Genomic DNA, 21,504 nt, shown 5'->3' with positions numbered 1-21,504 from the left:
AATTTGAACAGAGCAGAATTAAACAGAATTAAATTGATATTAATTGAATTGAAAGAACTTAATTGAATGGAACTGAACTGAACAGAATTGAATGGAACATAATTTCAATAGAGTTGAATTGAACTAAATAGAATTGTATTGAATTGAATTGAATGTAATTCTACACACACAGTTGTTTTCCGCCTCAGGTGTACTGGCACTCGAGCGCTCATATCCTGGGCGAGGCCATGGAGTGTTTCTACGGCGGGTGTCTCTGCTACGGGCCGCCCATCGAGAACGGCTTCTACTACGACATGTTCCTGGACGGACACAAGTGAGTGTGTGTGCTGTTCCTGAGCTGATCTTCATCACGCCTGGTCTCGTCATCATCAGCGTGTGTGTGTGTGTGTGTTGACAGAGGAGTGTCGAGCTCAGAGTTTGCTGATCTGGAGCTCCTCTGCCGAGGCATCATCAAGGACAAGCAGCCGTTCGAGAGACTGGAGGTCCGGAAGGAGACGCTGCTCCAGATGTTCAAGGTCAGACACTCCAGATGTTCAAGGTCAGGAACTCCACCTCCAGACCTTTACTGTAAGAGCTCATACTTTACCATGGAGCTTTGGTTCCTGTCACTGTCGCCTTTGGCCAGGATCATCCATAGACAGGATTGGGCGAGTGCCCTGGGGCTCCAGCCAATAGGGGGCACTTTGGCTTTTGTCTTGCTTAGTTGGGGACATTTAATTTAATATTCAACAATATTATTGATCTCCTGCACTGACACCATTATATGAGAACTGAACTGAGCTGGACGATGACATCACGGCTTTCTCCAGAGCGGCGATATATATAAATGAACTAAATGAATAACGTTTTTACAACAGAAATGAAAGACCACTGAACTTCCTTAAGCTGGACTGTGACGCTATTTTCTTCTAGAAACTCTGTTATCTCTGTAAAGCTGCTGTGAAACACTCAGTATTGTAAAGCGCTGTAGAAATAAAGCCGACTCGACTACATCAGATCCTGTGATTTCAGCGATCGGTGAACATGAACCAGTAATGAACAATACTTCTATTGCAAGTCTTAGTTAATGTTAATCTCAAGATTTACTAACACGTTATTAAAATCACAAGTTGAATCTTTTAACATTTAGTTAACGCGCCGTGAACTAGAAGAACAAACAATGGACAGCTTTTTATCACCTAACATTAACAAAAATTAATAAATGTTGTAAAATGTTTTTCTCACTGTTAGTTAACAGTGTTTCCTCTTGTTCTAGTACAACAAGTTCAAGTGTCGCATCCTGAACGAGAAGGTTTCCACGGCGACCACGACGGTCTACAGGTAACAGGAAGTGATGTCTCTCCATACGGATGCTGTAAAGCTTGTGTGTGTGTGTGTGTGTGTGTGCGTCATGAACTCTTCCTGTCTCAGGTGTGGCCCTTTGATCGACCTGTGTCGCGGCCCGCATGTACGGCACACCGGAAGGGTCAAAGCACTTAAGATCTATAAGGTAACTCTGTTTAACATCTCAAACTATTACAGACATCTGCAGTTCTACAACGGCTTTATAGTGTGACAGTCCAGTGGAAGGAGAAATGCTCTTTAACTGAATTGAATGGAACAGAACTGAATGGTATTGAATTGAATGGGTTTGATGTAATTGAATATCATTTAATGGAATTGAATTAAATGGAATGAAACAGAATTGAACGGAACATTATTAGATTGAATTGAATTGAATTATATGGAATAAAAAGGAACAGAATTATAGTGAATTGAATGGAACAGAATTAAATTGAACAGAACAAAATTGAATTTAATGAAATGAAATCGAATTGAATTGAACTTAACGGAATAAACATGGAAGAGATCTGAAGTGAACTTGTGTCTGTTGTCCAGAACTCCTCCACGTACTGGGAAGGGCGCTCCGACATGGAGACTCTTCAGCGGATCTACGGAATCTCTTTTCCTGACAGTAAAATGCTGAAGGAATGGGAGCGTTTCCAGGAGGAAGCCAGAAACCGAGACCACCGCAAGATCGGGAAGGTGTGTGTGTGTGTGTGTGTGTGTGTGTGTGTGTGTGTGTGTGTGTGTGTGTGTGTGTGTGTGTGTGTGTGTGTGTGTGTGTGTGTGTGTGTGTGTGTGTGTGTGTGTGTGTGTGTGTGTGTGTGTGTGTGTGTGTGTGTGTGTGTGTGTGTGTGTGTGTGTGTGTGTGTGTGTGTGTGTGTGTGTGTGTGTGTGTGTGTGTGTGTGTGTGTGTGAGATTTACTGATCCAAGTCAGCTTTCCATCGGACAGATCCATACAATATTGCAGAAGTTTGCAAGTTAATAATTCTATAGTTTAATCTTCATATATAGAGATTTGGCTGATCACATTTATTGATCGTGAAAGTGTTTTGCCTCATGATATATAGCGGGTTATCCTGTATATTTGTATACTGTCGCTGAGGCGTTTGTCAGATCAGACGTCCTGCGGAGCGATGATGTCACTTCCTCCTCGTGTGACTGAACGAGGTTGTTAAGGTGTGTGTCTCTGGTGTGATTGACAGGATCAGGAGCTTTTCTTCTTCCACGATCTGAGTCCTGGAAGCTGCTTCTTCCTGCCTCGAGGAGCGTTCATCTACAACACACTGACCGAGTTCATCAGGGTACGTGTGTGTGTGTGTGTGTGTGTGTGTGTGTGTGTGTGTGTGTGTGTGTGTGTGTGTGCGTGTCTGTGTGTGTGTGTGATGGGTAGGTTTAGGGGTCAGGTTAGTGTGTGTGTGTGTGTGTGTGTGTGTGTGTGTGTGTGTGTGTGTGTGTGTGTGTGTGTGAGATGGGTAGGTTTAGGGGTCAGGTTAGTGTGTGTGTGTGTGTGTGTGTGTGTGTGTGTGTGTGTGAGATGGGTAGGTTTAGGGGTCAGGTTAGTGTGTGTGTGTGTGTGTGTGTGTGTGTGTGTGTGTGAGATGGGTAGGTTTAGGGGTCAGGTTAGTGTGTGTGTGTGTGTGTGTGTGTGTGTGTGTGTGTGTGTGTGTGTGTGTGTGTGTGTGTGTGTGTGTGTGTGTGTGTGTGTGTGTGAACTTGTTTTCCATTTCAGTTGTGCTGGCAATAAACTGCAGTTCTACAAGGACTTTATATGGTCTTAAACTGAACAGAACGGAATTGAATGTAATTGATTTGAGTGTGTGTGTGTGTGTGTGTGTGTGTGTGTGTGTGTGTGTGTGTGTGTGTGCGCGTGTGCGTGTGCGTGTGCGTGTGCGTGTGTGTGTGCAGGAGGAGTACTGCCGGCGTGGCTTCCAGGAGGTTGCGTCCCCGAACATCTATAACTCTAAGCTGTGGGAGACGTCGGGTCACTGGCAGCTTTACAGCGACAACATGTTCTCGTTCGCGGTGGAGAACGACGTCTTCGCTCTGAAGCCCATGAACTGCCCTGGACACTGGTGAACAATCAACAATATATCAACATCTCAACATTCTGAAGTGTTAATGTGTTACTGTACTATATTTTAGCTCGATATAATATTGTGTATTTTTAGGGGATTTTATGGTACTAAATTATATTTACACTGTATCTATAATCCATTTATACACTTTTTGAGCATAGACCTGACAATTAAATGTCCAACTTAAACACAACTCAACACAACACAACTCAACACAACTAAACTCAACACACAACACAACTAAACACAACTCAACCCAACCTAACTCAACACAGTTTAGCCCAACCTAGCTAAACCCAACTAAACACATCTCAACACAACACAACTCAACACAACACAACACAACTCAACACACAACTAAACTCAACACACAACACAACACAACTCAACACTCAACTCAACACAACTCAACACACAACACAACTAAACTCAACACACAACACAACACAACTCAACCCAACCTAACTCAACCCAGTTTAGCCCAACCTAGCTAAACCCAACTAAACACATCTCAACACAACTCAACTCAACACAACACAACACAACTCAACACACAACTAAACTCAACACACAACACAACACAACACAACTCAACACACAACACAACTCAACACAACACAACACAACTCAACACACAACACAACACAACTAAACTCAACACACAACACAACTCAACCCAACCTAACTCAACCCAGTTTAGCCCAACCTAGCTAAACACAACTCAACACAACACAACACAACACAACACAACTCAACACACAACACAACTAAAGTCAACACAACTCAACACAACTAAACACAACACAACTCAACACTCAACTCAACACAACTCAACACACAACACAACTAAACTCAACACACAACACAACACAACTCAACCCAACCTAACTCAACCCAGTTTAGCCCAACCTAGCTAAACCCAACTAAACACATCTCAACACAACTCAACTCAACACAACACAACACAACTCAACACACAACTAAACTCAACACACAACACAACTCAACACACAACACAACTCAACACAACACAACACAACACAACTCAACACACAACACAACACAACTAAACTCAACACACAACACAACTCAACCCAACCTAACTCAACCCAGTTTAGCCCAACCTAGCTAAACACAACTCAACACAACACAACACAACTCAACACACAACACAACTAAAGTCAACACAACTCAACACAACTAAACTCAACACAACTCAACACACAACACAACTAAACTCAACACACAACACAACTAAACACAACTCAACCCAACCTAACTCAACCCAGTTTAGCCCAACCCAGCTAAACACAACACAACTCAACTCAACACACAACTCAACACACAACACAACTCAACACACAACTCAACACACAACTCAACTCAACTCAACCCAACCCAACACAACTAAACACAACTCAACCCAACCTAACTCAACCCAGTTTAGCCCAACCTTGCTAAACCCAACTTAACACAACCCAACTCAACCCAACTAAACACAACTCAACCCAGATAAACACCTCAAACTCAATTCAACCCAACCTAACTCAACCGAGTTTAGCCAAACCTAGCTAAACCCAACTAAACACAACTCAACCCAGATAAACACCTCAAACTCAATTCAACCCAACCTAACTCAACCCAGTTTAGCCAAACCTAGCTAAACCCAACTTAACACAACCCAACTCAACCCAACTAAACACAACTCAACCCAGATAAACACCTCAAACTCAATTCAACCCAACCTAACTCAACCCAGGTCAGCCAAACCTAGTTAAACCCAACTCAACCCAACTCAACTCAACACACAACACAACTCAACACACAACTCAACTCAACCCAACCCAACACAACTAAACACAACTCAACCCAACCTAACTCAACCCAGTTTAGCCCAACCTAGCTAAACCCAACTTAACACAACCCAACTCAACCCAACTAAACACAACTGAACCCAGATAAACACCTCAAACTCAATTCAACCCAACCTAACTCAACCCAGTTTAGCCAAACCTAGCTAAACCCAACTTAACACAACCCAACTCAACCCAACTAAACACAACTCAACCCAGATAAACACCTCAAACTCAATTCAACCCAACCTAACTCAACCCAGGTCAGCCCAATCCAACTAAACACAACCCAATCCAACCTAACTCAACCCAGTTTAGCCCAACCTAGCTAAACACAACAAAACACAACACAACTCAACCCAACTAAACACAACTCAACCCAGATAAACACCTCAAACTCAATTCAACCCAACCTAATTCAACCCAGGTCAGCCCAATCCAACTAAACACAACCCAACTAAACACAACCCAACTAAACACAACCCAACTAAACACAACCCAACTAAACACAACCCAACTAAACACAACCCAACTAAACACAACCCAACTAAACACAACAAAACAACTCAACCCAACAAAACACAACTCTAAGGTCACGAACTTAACTCAACCCAGCTAAACACAACCCAACTCAGCCCAGCTAAACCCAGAGTAATCATGATTATCTTCCTCCAGTCTGATGTTCGGTCACCGGCCGCGCTCCTGGCGAGAGCTTCCTCTCAGACTGGCCGACTTCGGCGTGTTGCACCGGAACGAGCTCTCGGGAACGCTGACGGGACTCACGAGGGTCCGGCGCTTCCAGCAGGACGACGCTCATATATTCTGCTCTATTGATCAGGTGTGCTGTGGCTTCAGCCAGCGTGGAGTGAGACTGTGGTCTTCAGAAGCTCCTGATTTAGGAAAGACATCACAAGCACTAGTGCACTTCACCTTCATCCTCCTCTCCATCAGTCACTACACCTTCATCCTCCTCTCCCTCGCGAAGCTGAAAATTATACTTACTTTTTTTTCTTTTCCTTTTTTGTCCAGAAAGCTTATTTTATTTGTATATTTTTTATATTTCTTAATGCAATTTTTTGGGGGAAATTTATTTACTTTATTTATTTTACCTTTAAATTACTAGATTTGATCAATAAATAAACAGTAATATAAGATGATATTTCATGACTCTAGATGGCCTTATGGCTCTATATGGAGTAAATGAGCTGTTCCTCTGGGTCCTAAAGCCAGTCTTCAGTGTGCATTCAGATACACATGTAGACATAACTTTTTTGGTAAAGTTTTAGCATTTTTAGTTTGAATTTTGAGCATTTTTAGGTTTTTCTATGTGAACTGAAGCATTCCTCACATTCATTCATTCCTAAGGGGGTCAGATTGACCCGAGAGAGGAGGATTCGTTACTTTTTTTTATTTCAACCACAAAACTTCTCAAATCCATAACTTTTTTTTTTGTGCATTCGTGGTTCAAGGGCGACATAAGTCCCGGGGTCTTGGACCCCTCTGATGAACACTAAATGTTTTAACATAAAAGATAAGAAAGCTTGCGTTCCTCCACCATCAATCCCACGATTGCCTGTAATGCCTTCAACTGCTCGTTCTTTACGAGCTTGCTTGTTCATGTTGTTTCAGATCGAGTCTGAGATGAAGGGTTGTCTGGATTTCCTGCGCTGCATCTACGACGTCTTCGGCTTCTCCTTCCAGCTGCATCTCTCCACGCGCCCCGAGAAGTTCCTGGGCGATGTTGCCGTGTGGGATCAGGCGGAGAAGGTTCCAGAGTGCCCTTTAACGGCTGTCTCTGAGATGTGGGGTGTTTTATGTTCAATATTGACTGAGGTTTTATTTTAACAGCAACTGGAGAACAGCCTGAATGAGTTCGGAGAGCCGTGGAAGCTGAATCCTGGCGATGGGGCTTTTTACGGACCAAAGGTCAGAACTCTTTATGACTGATGTTGCGTTCATAAATCACATCGACCTATGGAAGCTCGTTTCCATCACGGGAAACTAATTTAAAAAGGTAATTGTGACTTTTTATCTAGCAATTCTCAGTTTTTTCTCATGAAAAATAAAATTAAGCTCACAATTAAGACATTTTCTGACAAGTTTATCTCACACAACTGACTTTTTGCAAGTTATAAGGTCAGAATTGCGAAATATAAACTTGCAATTGCAAGAAATAAACTGATTGTGAGAAAATTTTCAGAATTGCGAGAGAAAAAACTTGCGCTTTAAAAAAAAAGTCAAAATTGGAAGAAATAAATACGATTCCCCAAAAAAATCTGAATTGCGAGATATAAATTACAATTGCGAATTTATATCTCACAAATCTCACTTTTTGCAATTCTGACTTTTTGGATTTTGTCCGCAATCGTAGTTTATTTCTCAAGCAGTAAACTTTTTTTATTTTTACGTTTTCCATGGCGGAAACAAGCTTCCATATCAAGACGTTTCCCAGCATGAATATTCATTTCTCTGAACTCTTCTGCTCCAGATTGACATCCAGATTAAAGACGCCATCGGCCGCTATCATCAGTGCGCCACGATTCAGCTGGACTTCCAGTTACCCGTGCGCTTCAATCTCACATATGTGGGGTGAGAACAGCTCAGCACTCGCTGTAAACTCTCTCTCTCAGACGGCTTTGCAGCGCAGTGTGTAATATTTAGGAGGATCTGTTGACAGAAATACAATATCATAAACATAACTATGTTTTCAGTGGTGTATAAAGACCAGAATGTTTATTAGCTTAGAATGAGGCATTTCTCTCTACACACACCGCGGGTCCGCTTACATCCACATGTTTCTACGGTGGCCCTGAACGGACAAACGCGTTTCGTCACTATGTTGTTCTTCGTGCAAAGACTCTTTTATGAAGTTACCTCACTTAAGGACTTTGGTTTTGGATTTTTTAATGTTAATTTAAAAAATCTTGTATAATATAACTTGCTGTTTTTGTTTGTTTGTTTTTGTTTTTATTGTATTTATGATATTTGTATTTTTGTAATTTAATTTTTGTAATGAAAATAGCTTTGAATGCTGACATGGCACTAAATAAAACAATCTGAATCTTTGTGCAAAGAAGCTTCAGCTAAAGTCAGCGAATAAAACACTGATACAATGATGAACAAGTAACAAAAATATTCGCAATAACGTTGTTTTACTGAATAATTAAGTAAACCTAATTTCTTTATCCTTGTAAAGAAACCTCATTGTTTAACTGGCGACTCTCTGCTGTCTCAGACGACGACATCACTTCCTGTCGGCCACCGTAACTTCTGTTGGGTGTAATTCACAACCTCACCACTAGATGCAGCTAGAATCACACACTGCACCTTTAACTGTCTGAACCTTTTTAGGAAAGATGGGGATGACAAGGCCAGACCGGTGATCATTCACCGCGCCATTCTGGGCTCAGTGGAGCGGATGATCGCCATCCTCACCGAGAACTACGCCGGGAAATGGTGAGTAACTGTTTCGAATCATTTTAATCTACATTCAGTGGCATTACAGCTGTCTTCGCAAAGCTGCATCTCATGAATCATGTCTTCAGATGATCTGAGGTCTTTCAAGGGTTGTTCTTGTTGCGTCTGTGTTTCCTCAGGCCGCTGTGGTTGTCTCCACGTCAGGTGATGCTGGTGCCGGTTAACCCGTCTCTCGAAGAATACGCCAAGCAGGTACAACATCAGCTCTATCATCACTTGCTGAACAACAGAGAATGCTTTTTGATGCTCAGTCTTTATATTTTTAGACTATAAAAATAACCATTTTTCCTGCTGTCATTATGAACAATAAGTGTGATTGCAAGAAAAAGTCTGAATCGCAAGAAAAAGTAAGAATTGCAAGATATAAACTTACGATTGCAAGATAAAAGTCAGAATTGCGAGAAAAAAGTCAGAATTGCAAGATATAAACTATGATTGAGAAAAAAGTCAGAATTGTGAGATATAAACTCGCGTTTACAAGAAAAAAGTCTGAATTGCGAGAAATAATCTACGATTACGAGAAAAAAGTCTGAATTGCAAGAAATAATCTACGATTATGAGAAAAAAGTCTGAATTGCGAGAAATAATCTACAATTACGAGAAAAAAGTCAGAATTGCGAGAAATAAACTACGGTTACGAGAAAAAAGTCAGAATTGCGAGAAATAAACTACAATTATGAGAAAGAAGTCAGAATTGCAAGAAATAACCTACGATTGCAAGAAATAATCTACAATTACGAGAAAAAAGTCAGAATTGAGAGAAATAAACAACGATTACAAGAAAAAAGTCTGAATTGCAAGAAATAATCTACGATTATGAGAAAAAAGTCTGAATTGCGAGAAATAATCTACGATTACGAGGAAAAAGTCAGAATTGCGAGAAATAAACTACGATTACGAGAAAAAAGTCTGAATTGCGAGAAATAATCTACAATTACAAGAAAAAAGTCTGAATTGCGAGAAATAAACTACGATTACGAGAAAAAAGTCAGAATTGCGAGAAATAAACTACGATTACGAGAAATAAACTACGATTACGAGGAAAAAGTCAGAATTGCGAGAAATAAACTACGATTACAAGAAAAAAGTCTGAATTGCAAGAAATAATCTACGATTATGAGAAAAAAGTCTGAATTGCGAGAAATAAACTACGATTACGAGAAAAAAGTCTGAATTGCGAGAAATAATCTACGATTACGAGGAAAAAGTCAGAATTGCGAGAAATAAACTACGATTACGAGAAAAAAATTCTGAATTGCGAGAAATAATCTACAATTACAAGAAAAAAGTCTGAATTGCGAGAAATAAACTACGATTACGAGAAAAAAGTCAGAATTGCGAGAAATAAACTACGATTACGAGAAATAAACTACGATTACGAGAAAAAAGTCAGAATTGCGAGAAATAAACTACGGTTACGAGAAAAAAGTCAGAATTGCGAGAAATAAACTACAATTATGAGAAAGAAGTCAGAATTGCAAGAAATAACCTACGATTGCAAGAAATAATCTACAATTACGAGAAAAAAGTCAGAATTGAGAGAATGTAGAAACTAAAGTTGATCTTCCTCCCGCTCCAGGTCTGTAAACGGTTTGTTGAAGCCGGTTTTATGGCCGATGCTGATTTGGATTCCAGTTGCCTTCTGAACAAGAAAATTCGCAACGCACAGCTGGCGCAGTACAACTTCATCCTGGGTAAGACGTGAGGACTGACGACTGAGTTTCCCGACACTGATACGCAGTTTTGTGTGTAACTCATTACAAGTAACTTGAGTTACATAATCAGATTACTTTTTCAAGTTACTAGTAAAGTAATTTACAACAAAATATCTAAGTTACTTTTTCAAATAAGTAACGCTAGTTACTTTTTAACATTTATTGACTGACAGCTTTTTTTAGGACTAACACAATATTGTAATGCATTACTTTTCATAAAAAGTAACTAAGTAACGCAAGTAGTTACTTTTTTTAGGAGTAACGCAATATTGTAATGCATTACTTTTAAAAGTAACTGTCCCCAACACTGATACGCCAGCTGTGTGTGTTTGTGTGTGTTTGTCTGGCAGTGGTGGGCGAGAAGGAGCGTGTCACGAACAGTGTGAACGTGCGCACCAGAGACAACAAGGTGCACGGAGAAGTGTGTGTGGAGGAGGTGATGGCCAGACTGACTCGGATCCGACGCTCCCGGTGCCGCAGCGCTGAGGAAGACTTCTGAGTCCCACAGGGTTCGTACAAGTGCTTGAATTTGACTTTTTTTAAATGAAGTCGTGGAAAACCCCTGAAAACAGACATATTTATGAAGAGGGACTTGAAAAGTGCTTGAAATTAGTGTTTAATTTTTTTCTGGAAAACCCCCCCCCACAAACTTTTCACATAAAATGAACGCTGCAGCCCGTCTGATTTATAGAGCTATTTCGCATGATGTTAAGTTTATGATAAGTATATAATACAACTTTCTTCAAGTCAATCATATATTCATGGAAAATAATCAGTTTGAATAAGGAAGACAATATCTTTGTCATAGTATCCTCTCAATGGTTAAGGGGATTTACCATGCCTGACCGCGCTGGTCAATGGATTGATCTCTGTGAAGTGAAACATCAGATACCATATGTGTAATTTGAGTAAAAAAAAAACTAATAAAATTAAAAGATTTTGTTTGATATGTGCTAATTGTAGTTCTTTGAAATCCAAAAAAGTAGTGCTTAAAGTCCTGGAATTTCATTTTACAGAATCTGAACGAGCCCTGGTCTGAGATGAAGTTCACCGATGGGAATAGGAAGAAGGAAAGCTGCACTGTTTACTCTGAGCGAAGGCATTCGGAAGATGTTCTGTGAACCAACGGCTTTGCTCGCTGGCCGTGTGAATTGATGTGATGGTTTGGTGTTAAAGTGTCTGGATGTTTGTGTTCAAGTGCTGATGGTTTGCAATAAAGACTCTCAAAGATTCAGCATCATGTTTCTGGTTTGTAATTCTGGAAGTTTATCTCTGTCACACACGTACAGCTTCTTAGAAACATCATATACATAATCAAAATGTTCAATGCCATGTTGAGGCATTCAGAATATTTAATTAGTGAATTAACTAATTAATTAAATATTCCCTTTGTCATTTTACTCATTATAAATCACGCAATGCTATGGTTATTATAGTTAACTTAAATATTTTTGTTACTTGAAATAAAATAAAATATAAAAAATATTTATTAAAGGGTTCGTTTACTCAAAAATTAATGTCATTAATTACTCTCCCTCAATTGTTCCAGACTTGTAAAACTTTCGCGCGTTCACAAGAGCAGGTTGGAGATTAATATTTTGTAAACAAAGTGGTAATATATATATCCTATATTAAACAAGCCACTCGCGTCGCTTCATAAAACTGAGGTTAAACCACTGGCGTCGAATGAATTACTTTTATGAAAGTGGTAGTTGCGTAGCTGTCAATGGATGGACGTAAAGCTCTTAGATTTAATTAAGAATATCTTAATTTGTGCTCCGAAGATTAACAAAAGTATTACGGGTTTTGAACGACATGAGGGTGAGACAGAATTGGTGAACTATCCCTTCTAATTTCAATTTCAGCTAGTTGACAAGCCTGGATCCCTTCTCTTGGTTAGAAAAATAAATAAATATATCTTCCTGGGAAACGTTTAGATACAATTTATAAAGAGAGATATATAATACCTTAAATTCTCCCTAAAAAGATCGAATATATAAAGCAATCTTTCTTTTTCCGTTATCGGACTTTTATTTTGAACTAGCAGCCGTTGGGACTCTTGTGGAAGCGGAAGTGGAGTCCATCCGTCGGGCAGCAGAACAGAGCCAGTGTTTTCGGGATGACAGCGAACGGACTGAAATGGGTTTTTGAACGCGGACGGAACATCATGAGCTCGTATATGATGCTGGTTCTGCTGCTGCTGGACATTTACTCCAAATGTGTGATCGGTAAGAGCGCTAACAGTGCTTCGGTAACTCTATCAGTGCGGTGTTGTTCTGATGTGTTTTTGGTACAGTAACGTTACATTAATGATGTCATGTGGACCATGTAAATACTAGGGTTTATCCATATGGTAATCACACTTACAGGGTATTATGTTGCTGTATTTTAAAGATACGCTTTAATCATGTCATCAGCGAAGGACAATAAAAGAAGAAAAGTCGGTTTTCCCTCATCCAGCAGCACTGCACAATAACATCATTTAATTCAATTATAAAAACTAAATCAATAAAAATAAAAAAGTAATAATAATATGTACAAAAAAAACATGAGTATTAATAATAATAATAATAATATATATTATTATCGTTATATTTTACAGAACAACCATAAAGTTACACACACACACAGTGTTACGCTCGTTCTGAAACACACACACACACACACACACAGAGACAGGTGATGTGGTCTCTCTCTCCTCAGGGTATCTGAGTTCTGCTCATGTCGGTCAGGATCCTCCGTTCACGGCTCAGCAGAACCCAGTGATGAGCAGCCCAGCGGCCCTGACCTCGTCCTCAGGTGAGACTCACACACACACACCCCCTCACACACCTCCCTCAGGTGAGACTCACACACACCCTCACACACTTCCTCATCGTGAGACTCTCAGACACTGCCTCATGCAGACGAGCAGCAGTGTGAGACTGAAACATCTATTGTGTGTGTGTGTGTGTGTGTGCGCAGCGTCTCCAGTGCTGACGGAGAACTACACGTCCAGGTGTCCCAGTGGAGGCCTGTGCAGCAAACTGCCGTCCGACTGCATCACCTGCTCGTTTCATCACAACTGCACCTACGGCCGACCGGCGAACTTCTCCTGCAGGAGCCGAGCCGGTGTTCACTGCGTGGTGAGAAACACATCCGTCAGGAACATTCACATCCGTCAGAAACATTCACATCCATCAGATCAGGAACATTCACATCCGTCAGGAACATTCACATCCATCAGATCAGGAACATTCACATCCATCAGATCAGGAACATTCACATCCATCAGATCAGGAACATTCACATCCATCAGATCAGGAACATTCACATCCGTCAGGAACATTCACATCCGTCAGGAACATTCACATCCATCAGATCAGGAACATTCACATCCGTCAGGAACATTCACATCCGTCAGGAACATTCACATCCGTCAGGAACATTCACATCCGTCAGATCAGGAACATTCACATCCGTCAGGAACATTCACATCCATCAGATCAGGAACATTCACATCCGTCAGGAACATTCACATCCATCAGATCAGGAACATTCACATCCGTCAGGAACATTCACATCCGTCAGATCAGGAACATTCACATCCGTCAGGAACATTCACATCCATCAGATCAGGAACATTCACATCCGTCAGGAACATTCACATCCGTCAGGAACATTCACATCCATCAGATCAGGAACATTCACATCCGTCAGGAACATTCACATCCATCAGATCAGGAACATTCACATCCGTCAGGAACATTCACATCCATCAGATCAGGAACATTCACATCCGTCAGGAACATTCACATCCGTCAGGAACATTCACATCCATCAGATCAGGAACATTCACATCCGTCAGGAACATTCACATCCATCAGATCAGGAACATTCACATCCATCAGATCAGGAACATTCACATCCATCAGATCAGGAACATTCACATCCATCAGATCAGGAACATTCACATCCATCAGATCAGGAACATTCACATCCATCAGATCAGGAACATTCACATCCATCAGATCAGGAACATTCACATCCGTCAGGAACATTCACATCCGTCAGGAACATTCACATCCATCAGATCAGGAACATTCACATCCATCAGATCAGGAACATTCACATCCGTCAGGAACATTCACATCCGTCAGATCAGGAACATTCACATCCGTCAGGAACATTCACATCCGTCAGGAACATTCACATCCGTCAGGATTATTCTGAATATTCACATCCGTCAGGAACATTCACATCCGTCAGGAACATTCACATCCATCAGATCAGGAACATTCACATCCGTCAGGAACATTCACATCCATCAGATCAGGAACATTCACATCCATCAGATCAGGAACATTCACATCCGTCAGGAACATTCACATCCGTCAGGAACATTCACATCCGTCAGGATTATTCTGAATATTCACATCCGTCAGGAACATTCACATCCGTCAGGAACATTCACATCCATCAGATCAGGAACATTCACATCCGTCAGGAACATTCACATCCATCAGGAACATTCACATCCGTCAAATCAGGAACATTCACATCCGTCAGGAACATTCACATCCGTCAGGAACATTCACATCCATCAGGAACACACTAGGAACAGGTGATGCACTCACATCCGTCAGGAACACTCACATCCATCAGGAACATTCACATCCGTCAGGAACATTCACATCCGTCAGGAACACACCAGGAACAGGTGATGCACTCACATCCGTCAGGAACACTCACATCCATCAGGAACATTCACATCCGTCAGGAACATTCACATCCGTCAGGAACACACCAGGAACAGGTGATGCACTCACATCCGTCAGGAACATTCACATCCGTCAGGATTATTCGGAATATTCACATCCGTCAGGAACATTCACATCCGTCAGGAACATTCACATCCGTCAGGAACATTCACATCCATCAGATCAGGAACATTCACATCCATCAGGAACATTCACATCCGTCAGGAACATTCACATCCATCAGATCAGGAACATTCACATCCATCAGGAACATTCACATCCGTTGGGAACATTCACATTCATCGTTCACATCCGTCAGAAACATTCACATCCATCAGGAACATTCACATCTGTCAGGAACATTCACATCCGTCAGGATTATTCGGAATATTCACATCCATCAGGAACATTCACATCCATCAGGAACATTCACATCCGTCAGGAATATTCGGAATATTCACATCGCGTAACTGTTTGTGTGTGTGTGTGTTCCAGAACAAGCGTAACTGTTTGTGTGTGTGTGTGTTCCAGAACAAGCGTAACTGTTTGTGTGTGTGTGTGTGTGTGTGTGTTCCAGAACAAGCGTAACTGTTTGTGTGTGTGTGTGTGTGTGTGTGTTCCAGAACGAGCGTAACGAGCCTCAGCAGAACTTCTCGCTGACGCTGCCGTGTCTCTTCTGCTGGCAGCTCGACTCGTCTCAGTACCGATGCTCGAACTCCACCAGCTGTCAGACAGTGTCCTGTCCTCGCACACGCTACAACTCCACCTGTGCTGTGCTGGAGCACGTGCACTGCCTGGGTACACACACACACACACACACACACACACACACACACACACCTGTCCTCGCACACGCTACAACTCCACCTGTGCTGTGCTGGAGCACGTGCACTGCCTGGGTACACACACACACCTGTCCTCACACACACACACACACACACACATACACACCTGTCCTCACACACACATACACACCTGTCCTCACACACACACACACACACACACACACACACCTGTCCTCACACACACACACACACACACACACCTGTCCTCACACACACACACCTGTCCTCACACACACACACACACACACACACACCTGTCCTCACACACACACACACACACACAGCTTTTCCAAGGTTGGATTTGGCCAGGCTCTAACGATAAACAGGAGAGTCCTCTCAAAACATCAAGATAACACGTTCTTTCTCTCAAGGAGAGGAGGTTTAATCTAACACAGTGAATTAAAGAATTTAACTACGGTCACTCAAACTATAGTTTTCCAATGACCCTTGTGACGTAGTTGCCAGGCTACCCCAGAAAAACAGATGTATGTACATGTTAAAGACATTTCTCAAACACAAAACGAGTCCATATTTCATGAATGAGCCACAACTGTGACTGTATTCCTGGCATCCGCTTCAGTCACTCAGATATTTATTACAGACATTAGAGAATACATGACAAGAACATTTCAGTAATCACACTGGTAACTTCTGTGTAAGCAATAAGGTATGAGGCCGTACACTCACAATTGTAATACCAGTGTCATTATACTGACTTCTGTCTTCATAAATACACACGTAATGGTTTTTATACTGTACAAACTGTATATTCTGTCCCCTTACACTAACCCGACCCGTACACACACACACACACACACATACACTGACTGATTGATCTCATGTGGGACAGTAAGACTGATGTGTGTGTGTGTGTGTGTGTGTTGTGCACAGGGAAGCGAATGTTTCATAAGCGTGTGTTCTGTAACTGGACTGGAGGGTATAAGTGGTCCACGGCTCTCGCCCTCAGGTGAGTCACTTCACACTCATTTAATCCCTGAGATTCAGTGCAATCGGTGTTAGTATGACGGACAGGCAAACTCTGTGTGTGTGTGTGTGTGTGTGTGTGTGTGTGCAGCATCACTCTGGGAGGCTTCGGTGCGGACCGCTTCTATCTGGGTCAGTGGAGGGAAGGTCTGGGGAAACTCTTCAGCTTCGGTGGTCTGGGCATCTGGACCCTCATCGATGTTCTGCTGATCGGGGTCGGGTACGTGGGGCCGGCCGACGGGTCGCTGTATATCTGAGGCTGTTCTCGACTCTCTCTCTCTCTCACACACACACACACACACACACACACACACACACACACACACACACACACACACCTACACACATACACACCCCCACCCACACACCGGGACCCTCATCGATGTTCTGCTGATCAGGGTCGGTTGGGTACGTGGGTCACTATACATCTGACGGTTCTCAACGCTGTTCTTGACTCTCTCTCACACACACACACACACACACACACACAGTTCCTGACGCTGTTACTGCAACTCCTACTTCCCAGATTTACAACCTGATTTGCACGCGTCGCCATCCAAACTCCCACTGTGGCAGATTCCCATCTGCTCTGAGTGTGTGTTCCTGCCTTCAGCTGCTCGTCACACACACACACACACTCACTCACACACACTGTCACTCACACTCAAACACACACTCACACAGTCTCTCACACACACTGCTCTGGGCCAAGGACGCAGAAGATGGTCAAATATGTACAATATGTATCTAAACTCCTCTGTGTCAGTGCATGTGTAAATATAAGTGTATATATGAGTGATTCTCTGTGCTGAATGTTGATTTCTGAATAAACACTGTTAGGTTGATGATTCTCACCTGTGTTTGGTTTTGTGTAACAATATTCCTCTCAGATTCAAGGCAAAACACTCCCTGTGAATCAGTAGTCGTCACTGTCATTCTACATTCGATTGATTAGAATAATTGCAAACTTTTCTGAAATGTTTGCAAATATGCAAATGAGGTGTTAGCTAATTAAATATGTACTCATTTGCATACAGAATCAGTTTGATTTTGTTTAGGTAAAGGTTTTTTCAAAGGGGATTTTGGATATAAATCAGAGAATACAGTCAAACATATGGAAAACATACATTTCCACCATGTCTGTAGGAATGAAATATTGTATAAAGCAGATGAATGAACCTTCAGAATATAGATATGAATAAATCGGTCTAAAGATTTCTGATCCAAACTCTCCGCCTTTAAAGATCGAGACTGAAATCTGCAGACGCTAATAGATCAAGTGCAATGAAATAAATAGTTAAATGTGTGTTTTGAATGTTTTCTGTCCACTAGTCTGAAAGAAAATGAATGTTATGGAAGACAAATTGAGCGGTGCATGAAAACCACGTTTCCTGGAATAGCTGTTTCTGATTGGTCGATGGTGCCACATTGATGCATTTGGCTGATGCTTTTATCCACAATGACTTTTATTACAGGTATGGTCCACGTTTACTCAGTTCATGCATTCCCTGGGAATCGACCTTTGACACCAAGCTGTTCTGTTTGAGCTACACGGATTTCACATGCACTTTTGTAGACTGGTTATTTAGTTAGAAAGACGGGACATCACCACAGGACTACTTACCAAATGTAGATGAAATATTAAAGTAGCCGAACCCTAAACAAAAATCACCAGTTCAGCTTCTCTGGTAAGTGTCTCTATATATGGTTTAATGTGCATCTGTGGGATTTTTTTTCACCTGTTTTCTGATCCAGCAGGTAAAATGTTTAGCTCAAACTGCAAAAAAAAGAAAGAAAGAGGTTTTTCCTCAGTGTTTTTGTCTTCTTTTCCAGTACGGAGCTTAATTTAAGAATGGTATTTGTTCTGGGAAACTGAGTAAAAAAAGTATTTTTGCAGATTTAATACTCATTGTTAAAGGTTTATCACATCACTATCAGCACTAGCTCTAGTTAAACACTTCCAAATATTTGTGGAATGTAAAAATGTCCCTTTCCTCTTTGTATGATCATGATCATTGAATAGTCATTTTTAAGAAGAACATGATGTTTTGAGATGCAGCCTAACTATTGAAATCCAGTTCCAGTCTGAACAAACATCTTTCTTTCTCTCAGGAACACAGAATCTCTCTGTCGTCGTGACCGAATGTAAGTGCTTCTTTCTTCTGTTCATATTCTGACCCACATTTGTGTTGTTAGTCCGTTACATCCAGAGCTTCTGTTTCCACGTTCAGTTTCCTCTTTATAAAGCACAAATACTGTGACTACTCTACACGCTGCCAACTTCTTACTAAACAGCAGTACAATATGTTAGATATTAAAAGGGATCATGTAAATTCTGTCATCTGTCTCTTTTGTTTCATTGTCAATTAAAGCACATTGTGCATTCTGAAGAAATGCAGTAGGCTAATATTAATAAGAGCACTATCCACATTCACAGAAACAAAAACATGAATTTCCCCATAAATGTTGTTTCTTATGCTCAATTAGCATTAAAAAGGCCTATTTTTCAGGCTTGACCAGCCAATGCGCATGTGCAGTTTTAAGCGCAAGTCTGAGGACACGACAACATCCAATCAACAACCACAGATAGAAACAAGTCCCCGCCCTATTTCTTATTTTCTTTAGCGATAATCCGTTACACTGAGCGTGACCGCGGTTTTCCCGCGGTGTTTTCCGGTGTAGTAAACAACGACTTTCAAACGTTGTCGCGGGTTGATTTTTTCACTTACAGGTTAAAGGTTTATTTGACTGAAACGCTTGTTTTGAGATATTTTACCCATTTTACATTCAGAGAATGATACAGCTGTGCAAGATAAAGAGTTTTGTGAGGAAGCACACAGGTAGGGAGTTTCTTTATATAAACAGAGTTTTTATTACTACTATATAGTGGTTTTCAAGTTGAATTTTGTGTAGTGCATGTGTATAATGACTTTAAAATGGCTAGTTTAAAGTATAAGCTACAAATTGAGACAAAAGAGCAGCAGAAAAACAGAAAGAGAACACGATTTTGTATAAACGGGAGTTGTGTCTTTATTAGGGTTGCCAACTCTCTGAAATGAAAATAAGGAACGGGGTGACACGCCCCCGTGACACGCCCCCCAAGGAATAATTAAAAAAAAAAAACTCCTGAAATGATGACTTCTGGTGAATATTGTGGAAACTAATTGATATATTTAGATAAATATATTTAATACATTGTAGCATATTATAATACAACTTATAGGCCTATAGAATAGCAAAGTAGGCCTAATCAATACAAGACTGAACCACATAAGTTAGATGTGAAATATAAAGCCTATCATGATCATTTTGCCAACAATGAACCATGGATTTGTTTAGTTTATAATACATTTTATTTTTAACTTAAACAAATACAACATCTAACATTCAAAACTTCTGTAGCCTTGTGCAAACTTATTCATAGAATTAGACTTCTAGAATGTTCTTTCCAGTGCAAAAATTTTTTTTTTTTTATTTAATTAGACAACATTTTAAGGAGGTATAGTGCAAATATAATTATACTTTATACTTTTTTTTATAATTATACTTCCATTATAGTTAACTTTCTTTCCAGTGCAAAACAATAATATAAAAACATAAATAAAAAAAGCTAATAAAGAAAATCTAAAATATTGCACTCAAATACTGCATTCAAGCAATACAACACCTGTATGTATGCACATGGAAAATCTCACAGAAATAAATAAACCTCCATAAGCACATTGTGCGGCTATTTTTTCCATGTGTACTTTTTTGATTTCTTTACAATGTTAGGCTAAACTTGTAATATCTCTTTTAATATAATCACTTTCTTATGAACTAATTTGAGTCTTAAAATTACATAGCCTACCATATCAGCTGGAGACGTCTGACGGACAAGGAACCGTGACATCGCTCGGTGGTGTATTCATTGTCCCTCACGCATTCCAGCCACGGGTAGTCATTTTCCCATTCAATTCTATATTTTTGTGCTTTTTTCTTTTTCGCCGGCTGCTCGGAGGAAGTATTTTTTACATTTCCCGCTGTTGTCACTTGTCGTCATCGTTGCTACGATACGTGACTCACAATGACTGAAACGACCAATTAAAAGGGCATTCTCTGATGATGTTCCAAGATGTTAAAAACGCTACGCTGATCATAGACAATCCGGGGGAGAAATTAGTAGCCTATACCGCACCGTCGGGGTTTTTTTTCACTGCACTGAATTGATTCTCAAAAATACGGAACAAAGTGCGTTCCGTATCAGTTCAATACGGAACAAGACTTTTATGTGTAAAATACGGAACGATTCCGTATTATACGGAACGGTTGGCAACCCTAGTCTTTATGTCAATGGATGTGTATTGTTAGTTAAGTGTTGTATTGGAGGTGTGTGTTCATCTCAGATCGGCTGGAGGAACGAGAGGGTGAAGGTTCTGGAAAGTGACTTTATTACTTGAGTAGAAGAGGGAGTGTGTGCATGTAGGAGTGGATTAAATTGGCAACATAT

General features: G+C 40.8%; 2 protein-coding genes across 6 annotated transcripts in view; both read left to right on the top strand.

Annotated features, from left to right (window-relative positions):
• tars3 (threonyl-tRNA synthetase 3) overlaps window positions 1-11,686 on the top strand; it is a 16,112-nt gene extending 4,426 nt beyond the window's left edge. For all 5 annotated transcript variants that reach the window (XM_084408820.1, XM_084408819.1, XM_084408822.1 and 2 more), the window contains 16 exons: window positions 189-313; window positions 398-515; window positions 1,256-1,320; window positions 1,411-1,489; window positions 1,879-2,025; window positions 2,530-2,628; window positions 3,233-3,399; window positions 5,931-6,093; window positions 6,885-7,022; window positions 7,104-7,181; window positions 7,744-7,844; window positions 8,607-8,711; window positions 8,852-8,924; window positions 10,312-10,426; window positions 10,798-10,956; window positions 11,464-11,686. In XM_084408820.1, the coding sequence (XP_084264946.1) occupies window positions 189-313; window positions 398-515; window positions 1,256-1,320; window positions 1,411-1,489; window positions 1,879-2,025; window positions 2,530-2,628; window positions 3,233-3,399; window positions 5,931-6,093; window positions 6,885-7,022; window positions 7,104-7,181; window positions 7,744-7,844; window positions 8,607-8,711; window positions 8,852-8,924; window positions 10,312-10,426; window positions 10,798-10,946 (1,722 nt within the window). In that variant the 3' untranslated portion in view covers window positions 10,947-10,956; window positions 11,464-11,686. The remainder of the gene's footprint in view (window positions 1-188; window positions 314-397; window positions 516-1,255; window positions 1,321-1,410; window positions 1,490-1,878; window positions 2,026-2,529; window positions 2,629-3,232; window positions 3,400-5,930; window positions 6,094-6,884; window positions 7,023-7,103; window positions 7,182-7,743; window positions 7,845-8,606; window positions 8,712-8,851; window positions 8,925-10,311; window positions 10,427-10,797; window positions 10,957-11,463) is intronic.
• A 785-nt stretch (window positions 11,687-12,471) lies between these two features.
• tm2d3 (TM2 domain containing 3) lies at window positions 12,472-17,869 on the top strand. Its single transcript, XM_084408745.1, has 6 exons — window positions 12,472-12,675; window positions 13,151-13,246; window positions 13,412-13,572; window positions 15,810-15,984; window positions 16,923-16,998; window positions 17,107-17,869. The coding sequence occupies exons 1-6, from the start codon at window positions 12,567-12,569 to the stop codon at window positions 17,270-17,272; spliced, it is 783 nt and encodes a 260-aa protein (XP_084264871.1). The 5' UTR covers window positions 12,472-12,566; the 3' UTR covers window positions 17,273-17,869.
• Window positions 17,870-21,504: the final 3,635 nt, after the last annotated feature.

This window comes from Rutilus rutilus (genome assembly GCF_951802725.1).
Source record: "Rutilus rutilus genome assembly, chromosome: 5".
Classification (NCBI taxonomy): domain Eukaryota; kingdom Metazoa; phylum Chordata; class Actinopteri; order Cypriniformes; family Leuciscidae; genus Rutilus; species Rutilus rutilus.
This window is presented reverse-complemented; position numbering and strand designations above follow the sequence as displayed.

Bases quoted from the DNA above. Each gene is read 5' to 3' on its own strand.
- tm2d3 (XM_084408745.1), top strand. From the start codon at position 12,567: ATGACAGCGAACGGACTGAAATGGGTTTTTGAACGCGGACGGAACATC. The intron at 12,676-13,150 runs GTAAGAGCGCTA...CTCTCTCCTCAG, and splicing joins TTACTCCAAATGTGTGATCG to GGTATCTGAGTTCTGCTCAT. The intron at 13,573-15,809 runs GTGAGAAACACA...TGTGTGTTCCAG, and splicing joins GAGCCGGTGTTCACTGCGTG to AACGAGCGTAACGAGCCTCA.